At 43.9% G+C, this 18,178-nt stretch overlaps 3 protein-coding genes across 5 annotated transcripts in view; 2 read left to right on the forward strand and 1 right to left on the reverse strand.

The window, feature by feature from the left end:
* Positions 1 to 18,178, forward strand: part of bpnt1 (bisphosphate nucleotidase 1) — a 417,747-nt gene that overhangs the window by 359,274 nt on the left and 40,295 nt on the right. The window lies entirely within an intron of this gene.
* grcc10 (gene rich cluster, C10 gene) lies at positions 10,804 to 12,671 on the reverse strand. Of its 3 annotated transcripts, none has more exons than XM_080525116.1 (4): positions 12,570 to 12,671; positions 11,962 to 12,025; positions 11,696 to 11,872; positions 10,804 to 11,469 (listed from the first exon to the last, which is right to left on the reverse strand). In XM_080525116.1, the coding sequence occupies exons 2-4, from the start codon at positions 12,011 to 12,013 to the stop codon at positions 11,330 to 11,332; spliced, it is 369 nt and encodes a 122-aa protein (XP_080381242.1). In that variant the 5' UTR covers positions 12,014 to 12,025; positions 12,570 to 12,671; the 3' UTR covers positions 10,804 to 11,329. The 3 variants fall into 3 exon arrangements, with proteins under 3 accessions (XP_080381242.1, XP_080381241.1, XP_080381240.1); XM_080525115.1 differs by having other exon boundaries at positions 11,962 to 12,020; positions 12,430 to 12,659; XM_080525114.1 differs by having other exon boundaries at positions 12,430 to 12,659.
* Positions 17,093 to 18,143, forward strand: saysd1 (SAYSVFN motif domain containing 1). Its single transcript, XM_080525213.1, has 2 exons — positions 17,093 to 17,530; positions 17,625 to 18,143. Exons 1-2 carry the CDS (start codon positions 17,333 to 17,335, stop codon positions 17,946 to 17,948), a joined length of 522 nt encoding a protein of 173 aa, XP_080381339.1. The 5' UTR covers positions 17,093 to 17,332; the 3' UTR covers positions 17,949 to 18,143.

An 18,178-nucleotide genomic window follows, 5' to 3' on the forward strand; every position in this document is an offset into this window, starting at 1 on the left:
GTCCTACTCATATTTTTCTTTTTATTGACAGATACAGTAGAGATTATGACAGGAAGGATTGGTGAGAGAGAGAGAGAAGGGATGACATGCAGGATATGTCCGCGGCTGGAATCGAACTGGGAACCCTGCGGTTACATGGTCAACGCTTAATCCACTACGCCACCTAAGCGCCCCGCTGGCGCATTGTACTGATGAGATCCTGAAGATGGCCTTGGATCTATGCATCCTCTTGGCTTCCCAATCTGCTTTTGTACAACAACCATCCCGCTGATCCAGTCTGTGCTGCATTCTACTGGTGTGATGATTCCTCTGCACTGTAGTTCATACTTTAGCGGCTTCATCATGGTGACTGGGACGCCTCTTTGGCAGCTGCACAGGCTTCACTGTGTTGTCTAGCTCCATTTTGTATTCTCCCTCAAGGCAGCCATCTCCAGTGAACACATCAGCATACTCTGTTTTTATCTGTCCCATTGTCCACTGTCCATGTGTGGGCTTCTGTGAGGTAACAATGCTGTCTGTTGCCATAATGCACTTGTATGGTCTCACTGGCTCTTTTACAAGCAGTGGCAGCTCACAATACAAGTCTCGTCTGCTCATCTCTCTCGTCTGCAACAACAGAATAACATCCTCTACTGCAACACATGCCTAAACAATAGTTCCTATTGTAACAGTGAACAACTGCTCAATTATGGTGGAGTGTAGCACACTCAGCTCTTAAAGCCTGCTCCCGTGAGCATGTGACGTGTTTGCTTCTTTCTTTGGTGATACCTGTCAGTCACCTGACGGCCAGCTGCCCTCTCCCTAAAGGGCCATGCCTGAACCTACGTAATCATAGAGTTGTATGATCCCTGTTTTTTTTATCCAAAAGAGCCTGGAAAGCATGATCGCCTAGAACAGATAGGTCAACCAGATGGCACATCGGCGCCTTGCATGGTAGCTTGCTACCATTGGTGTGTGAGTGTGTGTGTGTGTGTGTGTGTGTGTGTGTGTGTGTGTGTGTGTGTGTGTGTGTGTGTGTGTGTGTGGGAATGAGTGAATGAGAGGCCATTGTAAAGCGCTATATAATAAGGAATAAGGCGCTATATAAGTCAGTCCATTTAGGCTACACTTTTATAGGCTAGCTCTCGGGTGATACGCACTCACCCCGCCCACGCCGTCTAAGTGCTATCCCTTATCACTTATCAGACCCCTGAAATGCCCCTCATGATCTTCATATGACGTGATATCCCTTCAGTTAACACACAATACAATTCTCATTCTCTTGGTCGTTAATGATGCCTGGATGATGCTAGAATAGTTAATAAAAAGAAATAGACACTAGAGGTCACCCTTCACTCAGCTAGCTCATTTTCAAAACGTTACTGTCCATACATTGACTTGTTTCAAGGCAGTATTCCTATTGAGCTGGCTGGCCGTGCCTAACCAATGGGGTAGACTTGTTTGTTGATGTTGTTATTCAATGCAACTTGTGGATGTGGATAATATGCAGATGCATATATGTGCAGATGCAATATACAGATCCTGCAAGTCTTATCTATAACATCAAATTTCAAGACTTGCAGAATGGTGCTAACCTGCTCTGCACACCGGACAGAATTGAACATTATTGCTCCAGAGTTTACAGCTTGCAGAGGCGATGATGCTTTTTAACCTATGTGTTAACCCTTGTCGGCTATGGCGTAGCCACTCCATGGCTGGTCAAAATGCATTTAATTCAGATGCCCATCCCCGACAAACACTCTTACCAAGCTACACTTTATTGATTTGAAACATAGCCTGAGCCTCAATCTTATAAATGGTCCAAAACATGATTTCCTTCAAGCGCGTTATCGGAGTGGAGTCACAGTCCATTCGTCTTTCCGTTCCCAGTTTTCCGCATTGGATCCGACGCGCAGAGGAGTTGGAGCTTGACCATACATTTACCGTTGAATGTTTCCTCCATTGCAATGCTCATGAGTTTCTTACACTCGGCTCAGTAAGAAACTGTCCGCCCGATCCTGTCTGTGAAGACTGAATACGGACTCGGAGGGGGAAGCAGAGTCTGGATATGATGTAGAAGGAGAAGGATAATTTGGGTTTCTCAACTATCAGCTTGGCGGGATAACAAGAGGTGAGCAAATGAAATGGGTATCTGTTTGGACGGTGATCAGTGTGTACTCTACGGTATTCTGTGCATTTCGGTGTTTGTAATGACATGTCCCAAGTACACTGCACAAGTCACCTGTTTGCTGATGGTGTGTTTACCCAGGTAATAGTTTGGTTGTGCTGTGGATACTGAAACTCAATGTGATCATGCCTGACGCATAGCATTCGCATCAGACACCTGCAAGACAGCACGCAATGGAGAAACCAGTCATCTGATGCCTCATCGATTAGTCCTAATCAATTGAACAACCTATTCAGTCCAATTAATTCCACATTGGACTCCTCCAGGGACAGTTGATTTATTTTCTTTTTCCATCACATTGTGTGTGTTGTATAACTATTTGGAAGCAATACAAATGCCCACCCCCCATTTGTGCTAGTGGGAATTGAGACAGGGGATGAAGGAACATTGCAGATTCCTGTGGTCTTCCTTCAGTTTGCCCAATTACTCTTGCAGCATTCAGATTCAAATTCAGATTCAGATTCAGTTTATGAATCAGTCATTGGCAGAGTACAAGTGCAAAGACAACTAAACACATTCAACTTCAGCGGTAGTATGAGTCATTGTTTGTGTGTTACTGGCTGTGTTAGTTCAGTTCACCATACTCAGATCATTACAAAATGACAAATGACACTTTCTTGCTCCTAGTCCCTGGCATAATATGCCCTCCTTGGCTCTGAGTCTTTCATCATCAGGATGCCCAGGACCTGCTATCAGACACTAAGGAGATTTCCCACCAAGATAGGACACAAGTACACACTGGACCAAGGACACACCTCTGTCTCTCTCACTCACCTTAACACACTTTTCCCTCAGGGTTGCTTATTCGCTTCAGTGCTTGACGTCTTCTAGCTACAGTTCAAAAGGACAGGTAGTAGTTGATGAGGTAGCGCTCAGCCACAGTACAACTACAGTCATAGTCAGAATTATTTCGTTGTTGACATTTCCCTCAGTCACTTCCCTGTGAAAGGTCTTAACTGTCCTTCCAATGATACCATGATATTTGTCAGGCTATGATAGTAGGTTGGACAGAACGTCTTTCCTTGATTTTTTCTCCCCATTTGAAAACTATTTTTCTACTGCATCAGGTGGACAGGAGATGCTACTCCGTTAAAGTGAAGCAATTCTGCAATTTCAAACATATTTCTGTTGAAAGATTGACGAACTGAGCTCTCTCTCTATGCTCTTAGGAGGATAACTCCATATCCACACTGCAGTGTACCTGAGAGAGAGCAGAGCAGAGGGGAGAGAGTGAGGGACGCTGGGATACACTGTCGAGCTACTACCCTGCACCTGCTGCATCATGGGTAACCTCGCTGGCAAGGACGGCCATGGCCCTACAGGTTCACCACCTGAACGTACACTCACACACACGCACGCACACACACACACACACACACACACACACACACACACACACACACACACACACACACACACACACAAATGCGTACACTGGTTGAATGTCTAGTCTCACACATGAATGACTCACACTTTGTCACATTTAATTATACTTAACTCAGAACTATTTGCAATGAATTATCTTCCTGATTCCCACAGACAGAACGTTGTGTTTATGATTAGATTACCTCATTCCACTGCTGCATTCTGAAACATTCCAGTGTGTCTGCTGTTTGTGTATGTTTTTTTTGCATGTGAGCTAAAGAGAGAGAGCATGTGACTACAAAATGTCCTTTTCTAAGCTGTTAGTATTCCTGTGCAATTTATCCATTATCTGTGCCCCACCCTTCCTAAAAAAGTCAGTCTATCGTAGAATGTCTGCCACTGATCTACCTGTATTTCATTATCACTCTCAATGTTTCTCTAATTCACTAATTTCGCTCTGCGCATGCACGCACACACACACACACCCACACCCACACCCACACCCACACCCACACCCACACACCCACGCACACACACACACACACACACCCACACACACACACACTCCCCTCTCTCAAAACCCACTCCTTGCTTTCCTCTCTCCCTGATTTCAGTATGCAGGAAGCAGACTCAGGCGAGGCTGAGAATAGCTCCCTCTACTCTGTGTGTTCCGCCAGGCACACACGCAATACATCAGGTCCTGCTAGCGGCCGACTGATGAGTCTGCAGAATCCTACTGCTCAACAGAAAGACTGGGAGGGGGTAACATGAGATAGATTCTAGGATCTGGCCAAGCACACACCCCGGCGGGCACACATCTATGTCAACGATTGTGAATGTGTGCTAGACGGTGTCTAGAGACACAGAGAGATGCTGTGTCTAGATGCTGTGTCTAGATGCTGTGTCGGAGTGTTTCTCTCAGGGTATGACCATTGACCACATGGGGGATCGGTTTTTGTTTGTAAGCCAAGGTGTTGGCAGGAGTGGCTCTGCAGCATTAATCAGCCAGGATGAGAGAGAGGACACTGACTGCTGATGGATGCATCTGCATCACAGGAGGGCATGCCAGGTGTTCTCTTGGCCACGCCCAAATGATCTTTTGTTGGGTTTTTGATAGATAGAATTAGCTTAGGACAGCAGTACTCCCCTCCCCTCCCCTCCTTTTTCTTATCTCATGTTTCTCTAAAGCCTGGTACACACATAAAGATTTTCTAAATGTTAAGACATGAAGATGAAAAAATAAGACGCGTCAGTCAGCTCGCTTCTTGATTGGCTACATTCCATTCCACGTCACAATCGGACTCGGGACTTGTCAATTTCGGCCACACACTAGAGGACTTTTGATCGTATATATATATTGAGCACGTTTCATATTTACGATCATCGGATAATCTTTAGAGCCATCCGATAATCGGGCGTTTGCTGTCCTTGGTCGGAAGGGGGGAAATCGGGCCAAAATCGGCCAGATTATCTTTATGTGTGTACCAGGCTTTATGCCTCTCTCTCCCTCTCCTCTTTCTCTCTCTGGCACTCTTTCCATCTCACACTCTCTCTCTCTGACACTCTTTCGACCTCACACTCTCTCTCTCTCTCCCTCCCTTTCTCCAGGGTCTCATTTAGACCTATTCCACACTCCTCCCTCCTCGCCCTCTGACTCAGACCTGGCTGCCATGGCCTTGCCTCCAGCCTCCGGCCAGGCACAGCAGGGGACATCGTCACCTGATGTCGCCAAGGACATCATCTGCCAGGGGGGCGTCACCCCCTCCTCCACCACCACCACCAATTGGAGCCACACGCTGTCCGTTCCCCCCGAATGGGCTTTGATTGAGCTGGAGAGCATTGTCGCCTCACCCAAGGGGACAGGGAGTGGTGCAGACACCAGGGCAGTGCAGAGCTCCAGCAGCCCTGTCTCCCCAGGGCAGGGGCCTTCGTCAAGGGGCAGCCCCTCAGAGCAGAGCTGGCAGGAGCGGGACAGTGGTCTGGGGGCCCAGGCAGGGACAGAGAAGGCTGGGGAAGACATAGCTCGGGCTCTGCTTAGCCTGCTGGAACGCCATCGGGCCTTACTGGGGCTCAGTCCAGGCCAGGAGGCACCAGCAGGAGCAGCTGGTAAGTTCTCTGGCTGTTGTTGACCAATCAATTGATGATGTGTTGATTTGTCTTTTCTATGAGTGTATGTCTTTCTAGTGCTCATGACTGTGTGTTGTGTGTTGTGTGTTGTGTGTTTGTGTGTTGTGTGTGTGTGTGTGTGTATGTGTCAGAGCTGCTGAGACGCTTGCTGGTGGAGAGAGAGGAGCTGGTTGAGGAGCTGCACAGCCTGAAGGACGCACTGAGGGTGAGTCAAAGGCCCCTCCCTTTCCCACTCTACAGTACTCTTCTCTGTCAGCCACTGCAGAGACAGGCATAGAGAGGCGAGGAACATGCCTTTTTTAAAGACCACACACAGACACAATCACACAAACTCTTTATTCAGACACCTTGTTTTCTATGCCTTGTGCAGAGTGTGATACTTTTAGACAGAATGTCTTTTTAGGCAGTACCAGTGCAATATTCCAGCAAGTTCAGAGCAATAATTCTCAATATTATTTGAGCTAACCTAAGCAAGTTAGTACAGGAAGTTCATGACGTGGCTCAACACTGTAGTGAAGTGCTTCTAGGATGTTCTGTTTTAGAGTAGGTCTCTGTCAGCACAACCTCTGATAACCAAACAACTTCTGATAACCAGTTTGATGACCCTAACATGTGGGCAGGCCTCCCTCTGTCTCCAGGTGATTGTCATAAACTGTGTGATTGTCACAAACTGTGTGCAGGTCACATCACTGGAATTCCTCACATACCTTATTGAAGTGTTCACTGGGTGAGCTTGGACATGCTGTGGACTGTAGGCATGGTTACAGTTTGTTTTACTTGCAGTGCCAAGTCCTTGTTTTTTTAATATGTTTACTGTAGACTGTGTCAACAGTACTATTGACTTTCTGTCACATTGTGTCTGCTGGATGTCAAATGATGTCTCTGCTTTGGACCGTTTATCAGAGCCCCCCACCTGTCTGTTCTCGGTGGCCTTCATCCTTATATATGCCCCTATATTCTACCAATAACAATTAATCGCATTCTGTAAAGATCAAAAGAGATAACTGTACCGTAGCAGTGTTTAATTTGCTTACATTCTTTATGCCTAAGTTTCCTGGCTCTATTTTAGGGTGTAGGCTACATGCACAGGAGCGTTGCTGTCTATTTCGACATTGGTTGTGCTGTTCTATTCTATTCTCTGCTGTTCTGTGTGAGCACTCTCTCCGTCTCTCCTCTTGACAGGCCGAGAGAGAAGAGTGGCACCAGTTCCAATGCGACCTGCAGGTGGCGGTTTCTGTAGCGGACAGGCTGCGCGTGGAGGCGGAGGAGACCCTGAGCATGCTCAGAGAGAGCCACAAGGACGTGGAGGGCCAGCTCATCCAGGCTCACGCCAGACAGGAGGAGAGTGACCGGGAGCTGGAGAAGCTGAGAGCCCAAAACACAGACACCTGCTACAAACTGTCTGCCCTCACCTTGGAGCACAAGCAGACCAGGGCTGAGCTGGTGACACTGAGTAACACAGTCAGGGAGAGAGAGACGGGCAGGGACTCTGACAGGGGGGCCGAGGAAAGAGATTCAACAGAGAGACTGACTGTTAAAGACACACGGGAGGTGGAGAAACTGACACTGAGTGCTAATAGAGAGGATTCAGAGAGTCAAAGGGAAGTCGACGGAGAGAAAATAGCCAGTAGGGAGGGAGGAGACGTTAAGGTGGAAGAGGAGGTTCTTGAAAAGCCCCCCAAAGAGGGGGAAAGCCAGCTTACTAAGAAGGGTGTGGCAGATGCCTACCTACGGACTTTGGCTGCTGGCGAGAAGAAGACGGAAGTGGGGTGTGTCTTGAGAGATCCACAGAGGACCTTGATGATGTCAGAGCGATCCAGGTGAGAGCCTACGTTTTTGGGAGTGTGAGCATCTCTTGGTGTCAGTGGCACCCCGGGCCAATACACGTATTCCAACTATATTTGGTCTTGATTTTTCTATAGGAGCCTTTCTCGACTTCCCCTGCCAACTGACCCTTCCTCTACGCAGAATGTTCATTCCCAAAGCACCACTCGTACAACATTGCCTCTCTGCAAGGTAAATAAGAGCATGGCAACAGTAGCTGTCTGACTGAAATGTTGCTATTGCTCTGAAAAAAGGCCCATGTTGTCCAACCAATTTTGGAAACCGCCATACCTACAAAGAACATGATCATACATTACATTAAAACCCAATAGGCTTCTATTGTGTTTCAGAGGCTCCAAACCTGGCTGTGGTAGTATGTTCTCATTTCCATCACTCATCTCTTTACAGAAAGAGGAGCCAGTCAAAGGATTGAGGATGGACCGCCTTCTACAAAGACAGGAGAGCTGGTCCAGCTTTTATACAAGTGTGTGTTTTGTACTGTAGGCTACAGGCACTGGCGGATTCAGGGGGGGGCAGGGGGGGCGAACGCCCCTCCTGGTGCCCCCACGGTTGAAAAACGTCTCGCTTAAGTGCCCTTTTGAGTGGCAAAAATGCCCTTTTGAGTGGCAAAATGAGAGGACGTGCCCTATTGGTGCCCCTCCAATGGTCTAAACTTGACCATGTGCACTGATCCCATGTTGTGCAGTAGGTGCCCTTTTTTTCTTTTCGCCCCTGCCCTTCAAACAGCCTGAGTCCGCCACTGGCTACAGGTGCACTGTACAAATTCTTACATTACAGTTTTCATTGGACTATATGAACTGAAAATGGTAAGTGGTTGTGTGTGTTTTTGACTGATGTATGCTTACGCCTTGCAGAAAAACAGGAGGACCAAAACGCAGACTCCATCAGGTGAGTAAACAGCCCCCTTCCAACTACGATTCAGTACAAATCATCTGAAATTCAAGCTTAGTAGCCATATTGGATTTGCTGCTCTCTCTTCTTATCACTCTTCTAATATACATGGATAACAGACATCTTGCATTATTCACTATTTATTTAAACAGAGGAGTTTGAAAGAGATAAGTCTGAATGTTTTCTTTCTGCCCATCTTGTTACTGGTTCCCTCACTTACTACCAGTACTCGAGTTGAGGGGGGATGAGGGGGATGGCATCCCCCCTGAAATAAAAACAGTCAAAATCATCCCCTTTCTAAAACTGCCATCCCCCCTTTCCATCCCTTATGTCATTTTATCCATGAGCGTGGTATTACTGCTATATCAACATTTAGCTTTGAGCATATTGAGTAAAATACTGTGAGCGAGGGGGCACGCACACATGCAATGACATTTTTACCAAGTCACTGACACTGAAGTCACTGACGCTGTGGGGATGCTAAAATTGTCCCTATATGATAAAATCCACCATCCCCCCTGATTTTCTTTTACAACTTGAGTACTGCTTACTACCCAGACCCCAGGATGGTTTCAGCATGTTGCTGCGGCGTCATGGTGGCTCCAGGCGGAACTCGCTACTGCGTTGGTGTCAAAGCCGCACCCAGGGCTATAAGGTGCAGCACAACATCATTCAAGCCAACTCTCCATTCTTATTTATCAGAGCATCGGTCAGTAAGTCCGACCTATCTAACCCTGACACCTTCCAATCATTCAACAGAATATCGAGATCACCAACTTCAGCAGCAGCTGGGAAGATGGTCTGGCCTTTTGTGCTGTATACCACACCTATCTACCTACACACATCCAATACAGCAGCCTCAATCCTGGAGACAAGGTAAGAGAAATAAACCCACCCGCACATAGTAAAAGTAAAAGCCTACAGTACATGACCCCGTCATTCACACCTGATGGTGTTCCATTGTGCAGAAAGAGAACTTGGGCCTAGCCTTCCAGACGGGAGAGGGTGTAGGAATTACAGCCACACTGGTAAGACAGAGTGAAACCTTTACTATTATATATCCCCCCCCCCCCAAAAAAAAAAAAAAATACCCTTTGATAGCATGTATTTATTGGAGTGATTCTGTTTGTCTAACAGACTGTGGAGGAGATGCTGAGAACAGGAGGGCCTGACTGGCAGAGGGTTCTGGGGTATGTTGAAAGCATATTTCGTCACTTTGAGATGTGAGGGTTCCCAAAAGCATCCTGATTGGTTGCATCATCAGCTGGAGTCAGCTAGGTGAGTGGCTGAATGGCTGGATTGACTATCATCAACCACAAGAGGGGAGTGCTGTTCAAACTTAAACCCTGTGGCTTTTGGGTGCAGGTGCAGCCCAACACCATTCGCCAGGATGTCATTGATCTTGAGCTCAAACTGAGTAGGTTTTCTGGCAAGTAGCTGGGTTTGAGTTAAGGAAACTTTGATTGCATTGAATATGAGAAGCCATTGGACTACACAAGATGTGAGGGATCAAGTTATCTGAAGAGGACGACAATGTACATTATACCGACAATATGTGCACCTAGAATAATAGTCTGTCACTTTGGGTGTTTTTAAAAAACTTTTGCACTTACTGTATTTTTTGCCTTTTATGTGAGCACTTTATCATCAATATGAACTCTGTTAAGCCACAAAAGTTTTATTTAGAGGATAATAATGTTATTTATTCTTCCCATGCACCTTTCACATTCACCATTGAAATCTGTTCCGTTGTGAGACTCATGTCACCACGTTGTCTGTATAGTATGTACTCAAACTCATACAGTAGCACAAAGATGGGCCTGAAAGCTTGAATGAGCCTTAATAGTTGTTTCCATGGCATTGTGGTAGTACTATGGGCCTATATTGGGACTGTGCATTACAACTGACTGCCATTGACGAAATGTGTATACTGTATAGTCTAGTTATATTTTTTCTTTTAGCTTGTTTGTTTGGTGACATGTTTTTTAAAAGTGCAATATATGCAAACGAAACTAACAAACCATGGGGATGGACTGTCATCATATTCTGTTGGAGTAGAAATATAGCCTGGAGTCTACAATGTGTGCAGATGTGAGTGTGAGAAGCAAGATATGTTAGAATATGTTTAGATAGAGTCCCCCCTAAAATGTTTTACTGTAAAGATTATATATACTGTATGATAAATAATCATGTCAAGACAGTTGCCAAAGCCTTACTGCAATAATAAAGTGAATCCATTTATTTGGTCTGTTGCTTACCATTATATCCCCTCTAAAAGGAATACTGTGTGTGCAAGTCAATCTCAGATAGTGATTTTTTTTACTGCATTATCATGATTTTATTACATATCCAGCAGTGACACATGCTGTTAACATTATACAAAAGTTGTACAGTATAAAAGATAACGTTAAAATTATGGAAATAAAATAGGATCACAAGGACTTAATTTAGTATTCTCTTTGACAATACAGTACATGAGGGTAAAAGGCAAGATGAGCACAATGCATAACTTGAACAAAATATAAATAAATACTGACAAGCACATAAGAAGCAATGGATTTACAGTTGGCAGTAACATGTCATTTAATCCCAGGAATGCAGATTTGTGATTCGTTGAAAGGACTAGTTGTTACAATCCCTAGTATTGCACCACTTCTAATGGGGAGTTCTTGAAAGGCTGCTATAAGGCTTTACCACCGCGTTATAGCAGCCTTTCAAGAAACTCCCCATTAGAACAACATTAGTGTTGCCATTTCAATCAACACAAATCAGGATATACTCAACTGATTTGTATGAAAATGTCATGAGATGAGTTCCAGGCTTGCAAGTATTTTTTTTTTTTTTACAAATACTCCATAGCATAGCAATAAGTCCATAGCATTTTTTCCCTGCTGCAAGACAAGATGATGACGGTTCATGAAGGTAAAGACTGTCCTAGGAGGCTGGGATCCCACCACCTATAGGTGGGGTCGACAGTGGTGGCAGGAGGAGAGACTTCAGTTTTACTGACATGGCTGCAATCTCAGGGTCCTGGGTTTCATACATCTTCACCAACCTGGCAAATTTAAGGACGCCTGGAAACCCCCCAGAAACGTTGATATATATACACACACCATAATAATAATAATAATATAACATATAATGTTACATATATTATACATACAAATAATACAAATGCCACTGGATTAAAGTGCTTTTCGTTATACAATAATATGTTGTAAAAATGTATTAATTAAGTGATATTGCTCTGCTAGCCCTTATTTTAATGTCAAGCTGGTTTCACAAAGTGGCTTCTCTCACCTTCTCCCTCGTTATTGAATCCATAGGCCTTGATAACCTCTTGTTGGATCTGGGTGGCAACAGGGAGCACAAGCTGTAGCATCTTGCCCATGTCATTGCAGGCACTCTCTCGGGCCTCCTCCATACGTGCTGCATTCTCTGGCACAGAGAAGGCCTGGATGACTTCACTTAGCACCACTGCAACACACAACAACACTGATGGTAGTACAGTAAGAAGCATATGCGTACATAAAGACACTGGTAGAGATGCAGAATGATATTCATACCTCTGGCCTGCTCAACAGTGAGAGTGGGCTGCTGTGTTGGGGCTGAGGCCATTTTCTGTCTGTACTAGGGAAGAGGATATAATAGGAGGGGTCATTAGTAAGAGTCCTAGGCAATTTAGACACCTATTCATTATTCAGTTGCTTTATTTACAGTTGCACAGTGGGATATACGAGATATACGAGATTCAAGACTCGAGCTAGCTGACGTTAATGGTGTTTGTCCATCATTTTAGGGTTTTCTTTTTCTTCTTTTTTTTAAAGAAAGAAAGAAAGAAAAGCATGTCTTAAACAACTAATACGTAGCTTATGCGTATGCAAAACTAGCTAATTTAGCTATAACGGAGAGTTATCAAATAAATGTGTGCCAGAATGTGTGCCTAAACCGTGCCAAAATATGGTCTTTACAACAACAGCAATGTACTGAGGACAATATTCGTTTAGCTAAGTATATTGGAAATATTTACTCACATGCCTGCTGGATTAATCAAAGCTAGGATGCTAGTTAGTTAGTTAGTTAGCCTGACAGCTGGTAGAAGAACATATACCACTATAATTTATATGGCTTCCGTCATAATCCCGTCGATGTTTACTTTGAGTTTTTCACGAACCTTTGTAGCAATGACCAGGGAAAATATGTTACTAGTCTACAAGTGACAATGATCTTTAGTTACCGCTAACGCCCAATAACTACTGGTACAGTAGCCATCCACTATCTAGCCCCGAACAAGAGGTGTGTTCTTTTGCCAACGATCACAACTTCCGACATTAGGATTTCACTTTTAGTAGGTATTACTTTTAGCGACTTCAAAATAAAAGCGCGAGTTAAGCGATGAGGGGGATGGGGATCACAACATGTTCTCTTATTTTTGCTGAAATAAGACACTATTACCAAATAAGTATTCATTTTTATAACGTTAGATAGTGGTGCAATTATGTCATCTTATGCATGGCTATTCTATGTTGTATTTAAACTGGACTACAAAAATATACATCAGCAAATCTTCCAGTAAATTATTAAATTGACCTTGCCCTGTTTAAGGCCTGCTAGTATCTCTGCCAAGGGAGTTAATGGCTGGTTTGTAAGCGGAATGTTAACGTCTAAAAAATGAGTGTCCAAAAATGTCCAGTTATGTTTAATATATGCCATTTAGATAACCCTTTTACCCAACATTTACTTACATTGCAGTGATTGCATAGATTTTCTGTATATATGGTCCCAGTGGGAAATGAACCCACAACCTAAGCTGAGCCACAGAGGACCACACTGTTTGCGATGTCCGATCAAATTATCTATATTAGAAAAATTACAAATTCTTCAAAACATAAATAGTACACTGAGAGGATAAAATGTTTATTTCAAGAGATAAGTTAAATATATATTTTTGGTTTCCTTATTCAACTTTAACGTGGGCGCTTTTGTTTTGAAGACTTCATTTACCTACCGGAAGTAGGTGGGATGGGTTCCACTAACGTTGTTCACGGAGCATAGCTCCCAACCCGGAAGGTAAACTGACCACAAATGACTGATAAACAAAATATATCACCGATGGAAATGAAACAGATTTTTTGTTAACGTTCTCATTTGTATATGGCGTGGCCATGAAATAAGTATTGATATTGATGTCGATGTTTAAATATTCATGTGGGACGGACGGTAGTTAATCGAACTGACGTTCCAGTAATCCGCCATGCACTTTGCCACGCAAAAGAAAATCTCCTATGGCAGCCAGGAAGAGCGAATCTACTGAAATGCGACCCTCAACACAACCTGGCAAAACCTATGAGTCTGTCAGCGTCAATTTTGAGCCGTCAACAGAAGACATTAAAGACATACAAGAATTGTCAAAATATACGAACCCCCTTGCTACACGAAATTTGCATACGGTATGATATAATACCCATGTGCCTGAAAAGCCTAATGTTGTATGACTAACTAAGTGCATTGCCCATTGCAATATGTCATTTTAATATTTCCATTAACATCCTTTTCTTTAGGATGGTCCCGACTGGCTACTAGACAGCACTCTTGGTCGCTGGCTTGGTTCAAAACGCCTTTGCTTCACAAATCGGACTTTGCTGCAGGTGCTTCTTTGGCTGGTTCTGCTTGGACTGTTCACAGAGATCGACTTTGGGTTGCCTTTCTTCCTCATCTCCCTCTTCTATTGGCTCTATAAGGGGCTGCGGAGCCCTGCTGCCCGTCAACCTGGAGAAATGAGCGCCTATTCAGTCTTCAACCCAGACTGTCAGCCTATCCTTGGCACACTGTCTGCAGAGCAGCTGGAGAAAGAATTGTTTTTGTACAGTCTATAATTTTCAATAAATGTTCATTGAGGAAAACAGTATCAGTGTCTTATTTTATATTCTGACTGTTCAAATGAGATGTCAACCATCAAAATTGGATAAGCGGTTCCAGAGATATCACTGTGCAAAACACACCGGCCGAAAATAGTATGGGAAGGGGGGTATGAAAGTACACAATGAAACACTGGCTTGCCTGTATCAAATCAATACATCCCATACATCATTGGAAGGGGAAGATTCTCAGCCACAACACTAACTAAAGCATTTCCATTAAACACAGCCTACATGGCAAGCATTTTTATAATATACAGTAATGTACAGTAAACACTATCTTTGAACTTACTGCAACATTATAACATGAAATTCACACCTGGGGGCCGTTCCACTAATGTTGATTAGTATATCGGCGATTAAAATAAATCAGGCGATCAGGCAACTCGGGATTGGAATTCAAGCCTCAGGTGATTCCTCGAACGAGGATCAGGCTTGTGTCATGAGTGTTCACAGAACACCGGCTTAGAAATCCTCGATATGGGCGAGTGCACGCAGACATAAAGAGCCCCGAAGAGTCGATCTGTCGAAATGAAGATACTCCACTCTGCAGGGGTCCTACATTTGCGCAGCATTCCGAATTATTGATCTTTATGAAGACGGAAAAATAAGATGTAAAATAGTGCAATACTGCCGCAATTAACAAGGCGAGGGAAATGGTTTGGCAAGAAATTGCTGACCGATTAAATGCGTAGGTCATACTAGCCCCAGTTATTGTTATATGTTCATATTTTAATAAATGAATATTTACTACTGTGGTGATATCAGCAGCAGGCTACAAGCCACCATACCGTCACAATGGCCTAGTGGTATCGACCGCTGCCATAGTATTTATTTGTAATTTTAAGTCGGTGGTTCAAATCCCTCTTCAGACACACTTTTTACTGCATTTCGTTGTCTGAATCTAATCTAAAATCTCATCTAAAAAAGTATGTAGGCTATGAAATTATGGTGCAGGCTAATTTACAAGAACTGACACGATTACAATGGTGTTTGAAGCCTTTGCATGAAGGCTTAAAAAAAAAAAACTTAAATCAAGTCTCAAACTCGCAACCTTTGGAACTCTAGCTGGTTGCCTTAACCACTGCGCCAGCCAGACCACTGTGACACAAGCAATGCAAGTTGATAGACATACCATTTTTTTTTTTTTTTTTACACTTTTTAATTTATTTATCTATCTATCACACTTTCAAAATATCAGGTTATCTATCTATCGACCGATCACACTTTCAAATTATCAAATTATCTATCTATCTATCTTGTGTGAAGTGGGAACTAATATTTCCTAAAAGACACTTGAGGAACTGTCGTTCGGGATGTAGTTTCCGCCTGTGAGCCTTTTTTGACGCACGCATTACCTTACGGCCAAGCTCCACCTGCTGCGTTGCGTCAACTCGCCATCGGCGTTACGTCAACTTCCCGTTGTCCAAGCTCCACCTGCTGCGTTGCGTCAACGTTGCGTCAACGTCAACGTTCTACTCTAGCTCCACTGGCATTTTTTGTATACGGGAGTAATTTCACCCTTGACTGCAATATGTCCACAACAATAACAACATCATACAGAACATTTTTCAATCAGGGTAATATTGTATCTACATATTCCCAAATAGATAGTTGTTAGTTCAGTAGATGTTCAACTAACTGTCAACAACATTTCAACTAACTAACCACTAATCCTAAACCTTGCCCTAACCTTAAATCTAACCCTATCCTTAACCATAAATCTAGTTACATATCAACAGCAACAACTAGTCGCATATAAAAAATAATATTTTTCGACCTCAAGGATCAGCCGTTCGTCGTCCATTCCTGCAACAAGCTTTCAAGCACCTGTGGTGATTGACAGCTGACTCGCGTGAATAGCAATTTGCAATAGCTGAGTAGTTGGCTACAAGCATTTTCAATCTGGTATTATCTCTATTAACCGCTGTGGTGATTTAACAGCTGATAAAAACATTATAATATATATATCATAATATCAAGTGCACTACAAACAGAGCAAAACAATAAAACAACACCAGAAAACAACCAATACGCTCAATCTCACGGCCCACGTGGGGCAAATATACAATTGGTCTCATTGTGACGTCTGCGTCCACCGTCAAAAATCAAACTTTTTTGAATGTCTACTTTGGACGCAGCCATCGGACGCAACGCTTACGCAACGCAACGCTGACGCAACGCAGCAGGTGGAGCACCTTTCATTGATTACAATGCATTTGATCCCAATTTCGGACGCAACGCACATTAGACGCAACGCTCGATGGCCATGGTGGAGCTTGGCCGTAAGCCAGCCTGTAAGTCTGCTCGGGACCAGAATTACTCAGAAGGATATGTTGCATAGCAACTAAGCAGCGAATTATTTGAGCCACATTGATGGAACCGACCGCAAGCTTATTTAAACCTGGATCAGAGTTAATCGCTTGGATCAGTTAATCTCAGTTAATCTCGCATAGTGGAACGGCCCCCTGGTGTCATTCTGTCTGCCACCCCTTGATTGTATTTGCTTTGACTGTTCAAATGAGATGTCAACCATCAAAATTGGATAAGGGGTTCCAGAGGTATCACTGCAAAACACACCGGCCAATTTTGACCGAAAATAGTATGGGTGTATGACCGCAAGAGAGGGAGCAGCAAGGTAAACAAACAAGAACTGGCCTGATAGGGAGACTGTGACGAGATGGACAATGTAGGAAGTGACATCCAGAAGATGGCAGTAGTGCAACGCTAAGGATGCAAGCTGCCGTTAAATCCAAGAGAAGAAGAAGAAGGTAAACAAACCACAAAAGGATCTAACAAAATACCAACCTGATCGAAATGAAACATATTTTTGGCTAACTTTCTCATTTGTGTTTGGCGTTGCGATGCAAACAGCCTAAATATTTGATGTCGGTGTTTAATAGACGGATACTCTTGTGGAACTGACAGTAGGTGCCGATGGAGAAATAAAGCTGACGTTCCAGTTATAAACTTTGCCACGCACTATTTTGTCTGGCTCCTAACGTGTTAAGAATCCGAAATGGAGCAAAAGCTGGCAGAGTTCAGAGCCCGAAGGAAGTCCGATATGGCAGCCAAGAAGAGCGAATCTACTGAAATGCAGCCCTCAACACAGCCTGACAAAACCTCTCAACCTGCCAGCGTCAGTTTTGAGTCAACAGAAGACACGCAGGAGTTGTCGAAATGTACGAACCCCCCTGCTACACGGAATTTGCATACGGTATGATCCACCTGTGCCCGGATAGTCTAATGATGTTGACAATTATGACTACGTGCATTGTTTAATTTCAATGTCCATTTCATCTTTTCTTTAGGATGGTCCCGACTGGCTACTAGACAGCACTCTTGGTCGCTGGCTTGGTTCAGAACGCCTTGCCTTCACAAATCTGATTTTGCTGCAGGTGCTTCTTTGGCTGGTTCTGCTTGGACTGTTCATAGAGCTCGACTTTGGGTTGCCTTTCTTCCTCATCTCCCTCTTCTATTGGCTCTATAAGGGTCTGCGGAGCCCTGCTGCCCGTCAACCTGGAGAAATGAGTGCCTACTCAGTCTTCAACCCAGACTGTCAGCCTATCCTTGGCACACTGTCTGCAGAGCAGCTGGAGGGAGAAATGGGTTACAGACCACTGGCCAACAGATGAGAAGACCTTCAAACCACACAAAGTCACTAATTTAAAGTTTGATTACTCAGATATCCATTGTAAAAGTGGAAAGGAAAATAGATGTTTGCACACTGCTGTTTTGAAAGTGAATGCAGCCCAGCCCAAACTCGAACAAACATAGATGTACATTGAAGATGTTTGGTCTGTTTAATTCAGATGACAATAAAATGTTCACATTTCAAAGTTTATACTCTTAGTAAAAATATTTG

The sequence above is a fragment of the Nansenia antarctica genome (assembly GCF_963989245.1).
Source record: "Nansenia antarctica genome assembly, chromosome: 3".
In the NCBI taxonomy this organism is placed as follows: domain Eukaryota; kingdom Metazoa; phylum Chordata; class Actinopteri; order Argentiniformes; family Microstomatidae; genus Nansenia; species Nansenia antarctica.